This window comes from Austrofundulus limnaeus, unplaced genomic scaffold (genome assembly GCF_001266775.1).
Source record: "Austrofundulus limnaeus strain Quisiro unplaced genomic scaffold, Austrofundulus_limnaeus-1.0 Scaffold25, whole genome shotgun sequence".
Classification (NCBI taxonomy): Eukaryota; Metazoa; Chordata; class Actinopteri; order Cyprinodontiformes; family Rivulidae; genus Austrofundulus; species Austrofundulus limnaeus.
Genome location: NW_013952427.1, coordinates 1,123,130 through 1,131,591, shown reverse-complemented (window position 1 = coordinate 1,131,591; position 8,462 = coordinate 1,123,130). Strand labels below are relative to the sequence as shown.

General features: G+C 38.4%; 1 protein-coding gene and 1 long non-coding RNA gene across 3 annotated transcripts in view; one reads left to right on the top strand and one right to left on the bottom strand.

The window, feature by feature from the left end:
* nfatc3a (nuclear factor of activated T cells 3a) overlaps positions 1–8,462 on the top strand; it is a 74,243-nt gene that overhangs the window by 37,326 nt on the left and 28,455 nt on the right. For both annotated transcript variants that reach the window (XM_014004543.1, XM_014004544.1), the window contains 3 exons: positions 5,282–5,481; positions 5,889–6,061; positions 7,004–7,144. In XM_014004543.1, coding sequence (XP_013859997.1) covers positions 5,282–5,481; positions 5,889–6,061; positions 7,004–7,144 — 514 coding nt within the window. The remainder of the gene's footprint in view (positions 1–5,281; positions 5,482–5,888; positions 6,062–7,003; positions 7,145–8,462) is intronic.
* Positions 6,053–8,286, bottom strand: LOC106514988 (uncharacterized). Its single transcript, XR_001309950.1, has 3 exons — positions 8,259–8,286; positions 7,801–7,936; positions 6,053–6,083 (listed from the first exon to the last, which is right to left on the bottom strand). It is a non-coding gene; the product is annotated as an uncharacterized LOC106514988 (long non-coding RNA).

The following is an 8,462-nucleotide window of genomic DNA, read 5'->3' as shown; positions in this document are numbered from 1 at the left end:
TGCATAGTGTGTGTGTGTGTGTGTGTGTGTGTGTGTGTGTGTGTGTGTGTGTGTGTGTGTGTGTGTGTGTTTCTGTCCATAGATCCCATGGTGCCACAGTGCCACACCAGGGAAACCACTGCAAGATAAAACGGGACCTCGCATGACCTTGACCACCATTTTTCCTGCTTTTACATCTGTTGCACACACTTGCTGACCAGACTGTTACACACCAAGCACAGACACACTCTCACTGTCTCTCTTTACACATCACATTCAAGGAGCACAGTTGTCTGTGTGCTTTAATTCAGTTTTCTGTTCTAGCACCCGCTCTCCTAGACGAGCTTTAGGACTGTGGTTTACACGGACACAGGTCTATAAGCTTGTGACACACACATACGCACTCGCATACACACAGGGAGTCTCACCATGGCAACAGGGGAGCAACACAGGGAAACAACTTAGCAGAGTCAGGCGCTCTCTGTGAGAAAGTGTCATGTTACGGCAGAGGGCTGGAGCTGAGGAAGGTGAGAGGCTAGGACAGGGACAGAGGAGAGAGTGACAAAGGGAAACAAGTTGGAAGGAAATTAACAAGTAAAGGAGACTGGGCAGTCAAGACAACATAAAATCAAATGATACACTGTGAAAAAGATACACGCGTGGTGAAGGGCAGGTGATGATGACAGAGCAGGTGATGCTGTGTGTACCTCTCTGATTTGCCAGCATTAATATGCTGTAAATAATACAACAACAGCTCCCAACTTCAGTTTATTTCTCTACTTTTGCATTCTAAAACAAAAGTCTAAATGTTTGACATGGAAATGCCTGCAAGCCATTTATGTATGTATGCAATGTTGGGACATGTTTTTCCCTTCAGCCTGCTAGCTTTATTACTGGCTCAGTGGAACAGATGAAGGCCAAAAATAAGTGGGGACTTTATTTAGTGGAAGGTGAGTATGTAACCATATCCAGCAGTTTTATTTTAAGGGAAAGGGTTTATCCTAAACTCGATCCACAATCAGATGCTGGAAGTCAGAAGTTAGTTGCGTGCCTCAGCGAACACGGGCCTTGGCGGGTCTTGTGACCATTTTTAATGTCACTGTGGTATAATATAAGGACATATTTCTATCAGGCCTGATTTACTTGTTTACTTATCAGTCAGACTCGAGGCGTTCAGGAAGGCAGACACTTAAGGAGTAAAAAGTGCATTGATCATCCTCCTGTGGTATTTCACACTCAACCTTCGATTTGGAAGGGGCAACTCAGGAATGCAGAATAACTGAAGGATATGTGTGTTGTGTGTCATGTGCACACACATGGAGAACTTCCAGTGACGGGATCATGTGTGCTTGTTTACATAGCCAGCAATTTGCAAGTGGAGCTTTATCCATTATTTGAACTGAAGATGCAAATATGTCCCCTGTCCTGTTGCTAACCTTACTACTTGAAAACTATTTTGTTTGTGTCAGAATCTTATAGTGTAGTGCATCGTTCTGATGAATTCTGCAAGTTAAAAACATGATTGGCTTAGGAAAGCACTGATGTGAAAAATAGTTTAGTTTAGTTTATTTCAAACATGTATACAAAACAAAACAAAAAAGTGATAACAAAATTAACATATTTGAAAAGGAATGGGAAGAAGTCAAAAGCTTATTTAATCCCACCCTTCTCCGAAGCTTATTAACAAAAAAAAATAACAGTAAATTCTTCTTTTTCCTTATTCTAAGTTACAATTTCATAAAGATTAAAACAACAATCTGTTTATCTAGAATTTGATATAATACCAGAAGAAATTCATAAACGTAAATGTACATCTACATGCAGTGTATATGCATACACACATAAATGTATACATACACACATGTACACACATATATACACAGCCCCAATCATCTCCATATATTGCAAAAAAAAAAAAACAATAAAATAAAAAAATAATAACAACAAAAAGCCTGAGATCTCTTGATTTTGCAAAAAAAATCATATGACTTATTCCCAAGCTTGTGTTGACAATCCATCAACCCCCATCCTGTATATCTAAATTAAAATGAATCAAGCAAACTGATCAGTAAATACATGTGTCTCATAGGATTATTGACTGAAACAGACTGAATAAACTTAGCATGTAGAAAGTTATGTTTGAGTCTATATTACTGTGGAACAACAATTACTGTAGGTTTTCCAAATTGATCATTTTATTTAGAAAGGTTTTCTGGGCTGCTGAGTATATAGTTTTCTACTCCTAGACTCCACAATAAATTCCTTTTGTATACAAGATCCCTTTGATAAAGGTGCCAATTAGAAAGAAACATTTTATTTGCTGGTGACAGCTTAAAGTGTAGGACTGACAACCTGAACGCCTTAATTACAACTGTGGATTTTCTGGGATTTGATCATCTGAAATGCAAACCCGAAACATGTTTAGCCTTAACATTTAAAGTAGCGAAAAGCAAAACTGTAGCATTGAATTAACATTGCTTTAAAAATTAAATACGTTCCTCCAGTTCAGACAACTTTAGCATTTCTTTTGCAGTCTGAAAAACCAGTGCAACTAGGAAAGGATCTGGCCTGATCTGTGGACACTGAGTAGTACAGACATTTATAAAGGCACAAATGTGTGCATTGCCTGAACTCACTCCTACAGAATATAGACATGATAACCAAACAAGAAAAGCAACCCACAAAGGTTGTTAGTCTATGTATGTGATAGTTTGATTTCTGACAAAACTGTGTAATATTTAGGAATGGATGGATTTAGGTAGTACCAATTTGACATGGGTTGTGGAAAGTATGTTGGTGAAGGTTCTCATTCATCCAAGGTACAATAACTTTAGTACGTTCAAACTGGAAACTGGACATTTAATAATAATAATAATAATAATAATAATAAACTAAATAAAAAAAGCAAAACCTCAGTGAATGAAGAATCTTTCTGTTGGAATTCAGAAGTCGTAGTTAGAGGTACATTTTGTTCTTGCTCTGCACTTCTCCACATCAGCTCACACATAAACATGCCCAAAATTTATGTGAATTTTTGGTTTATTTAGTCATGCACTCTAATTAATCTATCAATAAGTGGTAATAAATCACATTCAGAAGATGTGGTTAAAGGAGTGTCAACATAGCTCAAGGTAGCAAGTTTTTACTACAGAAAGCAAATACTTGTTCATCAGTGTAATCGAGAAGTTTCTAGAGAAGAAGTTGTAATGTACTAATTTATTTGTGCAAATCAACATTTTTCTATCCTGTAAATACAGTATAATACTTGACTGACTGAATCTCAAATTATTTAAATTAGTCACATAATTTGCTGTAAACACAGCATATTTCCACTTTTCAACATCTTGGTTTGTACCTTAATTCTTTTATCACGGGGGAATGTCTCAGAAGCAGCAGGTGAGAAAGTTTAAATGAAGTTGCTGACGTTAAGCTTCTTTTAAGATTTAAAGATGTGTTTGGGCTTTGACAAAGCTAATTTGAAGCTTTCTGTCCTTTTTAATGCACCAAAAATTTGTATCAAACACAGACAAATGAACAGAAACCTGCAGGGAGAACAGCGCCATAGTGAGGCAGACACTTTGCAATTATGGTGGAGAAACAGCAATGAAAGGACCCGTTCTTCTCTGTTATCCGCAATGAGCCGTCTGAACTGGGGGTGCGGTCGTTTGAGAGCAGTATGGTGGTTGCGTGAATGTGGGGGGATGCCATCCTGCTGTCACGGAGTCTGCCAAGTACAACATTATAACAGTGGTGGGATTGTGTGGTCTGGTGTTTGTTCTTTCCCTCCGAAGAGGAAAGGTCCTGCTTTCCTTTCCAGTTTATTCTTGTCTTTACCCAACATGCAAACATTTTCCTTCGTCGATGTTTCTCTCCTTTGAGTAGAGACCCAATGTGCCAGCACTCAGGAACAACTTACGAGGACAACTGTTGCTTGGTGCTCATTGCCAACCATTTTGGCACATACGTATTTTTGGAATTGAAAATACTGCTGACATTTTTACTGGCAACTTTTGTAGCCCGCAAAAAAAAAAAAAAAAAAAGTGCCCTTTTCTGTTTAAGGTTTCACAGAATGAGTTTAGGATCGTACTTTCAGCATATATTTAAAAATAAGCCAAATATTTTCTGTAACACTATTCAAAGTAAAAAATTGTTTTGAGACAATTACTGTATTTATTCGAGTATAATACGTAAAATTTAATCCATAAAATCATGCACAAAGTTGGGGGCTAGTACTATACTCTGATAAATATTTTTGCTGATGTATTTTAACTGAAATATCGGCCTCATTCACAAAATCCCTGAGTCCGGAAATGAAACCACGTCGTAAAAAGCAGTTGAAGTGAGCTTACCTCTAAAACTTGTTCGTGCCTCCGAGCGAGTTAGTAACAGATCCAAGCTGGCAACATGATGTGAAAAAAAAGACAAAAATGCAGTCCTGTAGCTAAGTAATGATAACCAACTAATGGCATTAATGTGCAACCGGGCCGCTTCTGGAACAACAAACACATCGGCTGTAATGGCTGCCGTCTACCGGTGTTCTGTAAAAGTTGGTATACATGAAAAAAGTTTCACCACCAGAGGGGGAGCTCGCGAGACACAGAGGATGAGATTGTTGAGTGGGATTCTGATGCCTTTATTACAGAGGAGGAATACCAGAAACTTTTAATGATACTGATGATGGTGAGCCTGATTTTGAAGGCTTTGATTCAGCTTCATCCACACTTGTTAGAGCCACATAGCTCTATCTGTTTGTTATATCACACCAGTGAACATTTGAAAGTTTTTTGTTGTAGTTATACATTTGTTGTTGTGTACATTTTTGTACATGTGTTGTTAAAATAAAATTAAAAACTGATACAACAGTCAAATGATAATTTTACTGATGTATAAAGACTGTAAAGGCTGAAAAATCCTGAAGTCCTTATGAAATTAGAGGTAGTATGAGAATTACATTTTTTATACTTTTTAAGATAAAAGTGGGGGGGGGAGTCGTATTATACATGAGATCGTATTATACACAAATAAATACGGTAGGTGTTTTCTTTGAGAAGATTTCCATAAAAAATATTTTTAGGGAAAATTTAGCTGTTAAAAACACAGGTGTCTATATTGTGGGAGGCCAGTGTGCTAGATGAATTTGCAAGAATATCACAGCACTCCTAAATTGTCTTTTTTTTCCTACAAGAAAATGTTCAAATGTTTCAAATGAATAGAGTATTCATTTGTTCATGTCTTTCATCATCTGGAATCCAAGGACTCACATCTGTTTATTTTATTTTTATTTCTTACTGTCATTTCTCAGCTTATTGGCTACAGTGAGAAACCTGTCAACCTGCAGATGTTCATTGGAACAGCAGATGACCGCTACTTGAGGCCGCACGCCTTTTACCAGGTGCACCGCATCACTGGAAAAACCGTAGCCACAGCCAGCCAAGAAATCCTGGTCTCCAGCACCAAAGTTCTCGAAATTCCTCTGCTTCCTGAGAACAACATGTCAGCCAGGTAGGTGGTGGGCCAGAAACCCTGGAAAGGGCACATTATGAGTTTGCCATGACAGTGGATACCCAATCCGACAGAAAATGAACAAGTTTTCAACTAAACATGGCTGCAATATGTTCCAAAAGAAATTTATAAACTTTCTTAATTTATATGAACAGCAATATTAGTTGCAGAATAAAATGTTAATGGTTTCTTGTGGAGCAGAGAACCAAGTTTTATTATTATATTCATGACCTATAACATAGTTAGTGATTTAGCATTGCAGCTCTGGTTCTCATGGTCAATTCCCTGCTGAGCTTGTGGGTTGTTTCATTACTCCTTGGCTTTTACAAGAACTATTTAAATATGTCTACAGTGTTTACTTCCTGACAGGGGTGTATGGGGCCAACTTTTTTCCCTTTACCTTGCAGCATCGACTGTGCTGGCATACTTAAACTGCGGAACTCAGACATTGAGCTGCGGAAGGGGGAGACGGATATCGGAAGGAAGAACACTCGGGTGCGCGTGGTGTTCCGAGTGCACATCCCTCAACCCAACGGGAAGGTGCTGTCGCTGCAGGCGGCCTCCATTCCAGTGGAGTGTTGTGAGTGTTATCATTCAAAAAGCTGTGAAGAGGATAAACATGTTTAAGGACAGACCCCCAAAATTATTTAAATGGAAATGCAATAATAATAATAATAATAATAATAATAATAATAATAATAATAATAATAATAATAATAATAATAATAATAATAATAATAATAATAATAATGTATTTTATTTATAAAGCACCTTTCAGGACACCCAAGGACACTGTACAATAGAAAAAAGTAAAATGAAAAAAATAAAAGTGTAGATATAATGATAAGGGTAGTGTGGGAGAAACAGAAATATGGAGTACAGAACAGTCATAATAAAATACAATAATGCAGACAAATTGAACAATAGGGTTGTGGGGGAGGAACATAGAAGTGAGGACAACAAAAACAGACATACGGTATATTGAAGATCGGAGTTAACAGTTGTAGGCTAATCTGAAAACATGTGTCTTCAGGCCAGTCTTAAACAGGGAGAGAAAGGTGGTATTGCGTAATCCATGGGGTAGTGAGTTCCAGAGCTGCGGAGCAGAGCGGCTGAAAGCTCTGCTCCCCATGGTGCTGAGGCGGGCAGGGGGTACTGGCAGATCTTAGAGAGCGGGAGGGTGTGGGGATGTTTAGGAGGTTGGACAGGTAAGGAGGGGAGAGATTGTGGATAGCTTTGAAGGCGTGTAGGAGAATTTTGAAATAAGCAAATATGCATTCTGTCAGAGATACCAAAAGTGTTAATTTGCTGTTTAGATATAAAATCCTATTACATGCCATATAATAAACCTTTTCGATATTTCAGTGTGTTTTTAACTAAAAGTTAGATTTGCAAAACGTGCATGCACAAACGCACAAGAACACAAAATGTTGCTTTGTTGCACCATACTTTTAGAGATAAGTCATGAATTTATAATATTAGAACATTTTAAATAAATTATTCCCCTTTCTGTCTATTTCAGCCCAGCGTTCAGCTCAAGAGCTGCCCCAGGTTGAGAAGTCCAGCCTCACCAGCTGTCTGGTCAGTGGGGGGGAAGAGATGGCCATCACAGGTTCCAACTTCTTCCCAGAGTCCAAGGTTATCTTCCTGGAGAAAGGCCCTGGTAAGAACTTCATCGGTGCAGCAGCTTTGCCTTGAGCTACATGGATTTTTGCAGAAACAGGTTGTAACACTCTCTGTATATGCAGAGATATTAAATGGTTCCTGATGGAGTTCATCAAGCTGCTCAGAACCTAAACCTCTAAACGATTCCTCCATTTGGAGTTTGTGTGTGTGCTACCGTTTCCTCTCACAGTCCAAAGATATGTGTGCTAGCAAGTTAGCAGCTATTTTAACATGCTTTTATATTATATGGAAATGGCAGAAATACAATATTTTCTCTAATTTGCACCAGACGTGCCTTGTGTTTTCCTCTATTTCAACCAACACATTCAGTATTCCTGACCCATCACAAAGCTGTACTCATCTGAACTATGGCTTTAAAAATTGCCTGTATTTGTTAGTTTATCTAATTTAATTAAACACTCTGATGCATTAAACTAATTTCTTTTAAGTCACAGCTTGTTGCTGCCTTATCTTTTCCCTCTTTTGAGCAACATTTTAGAGTAGAGCTCATGCTGGAAGGAAATTTTCTATGAATGACATTTGTTGAACCAGTCCCTACCTGCCCAAGCTGCTTTTGTGATGCAGAGCAACAACTTCAAGTTCACACATGGCAACAGGTTTTAATAGTGTAGTCTTTGTGAGCAAGTGTCATACCTTAGGATTTTAAACTAAAATAATCTGCCTGAAGGAACGTGTTCAGGTCCTTTTCAGGCTTCGCTGGTGAAGCGTGGATGAGAAAGGAAGTGGAAACCTTTGAGAGAGGCACATCTTACTGCATGAAGTCGTTAAACTGTGGAAGAGGCAGAAAAGTTTATAAGTGTATGGGAACAGTATGTTCGATGGGGTTGTGTAAATAACTGCCTACATTATAACTAATCTGTCAGCATGGCTGCAGAAAGATGCTGATTGAAGTAAAAGTAAGGAAAGTAAAGAAAGAAACACATTGACAAACATATTTCCACCGTTTATCTGAGTGGTACAAGAAAATTCACAGCAAATTAGAATAACTTGTACACAGAAATTAATGTTCTAAATTACTGCAGTATAAAGAAGAAAAAAAAATACTCATTTAACAAGTGCTCAAGTTAGATTTTATTTAAAGTGCATCTTACCCCCTTTGTGAAAAGACAGAGACAGAGAGAGAGCAGTGCAGCAGTCAGCTCTCCCCACCCGAGGCTGAAGGTCAACAGACGATCATGCTAAGCTTGCTAAGTGTTTCACCCTCTGACTGCTGCAGGGACGTGTCTCAGAGAGAGGCTTTTATACCAGAACACAGCCGCTGTGACGAAACTGTGGAGAAGCACGTCACAGCGGAG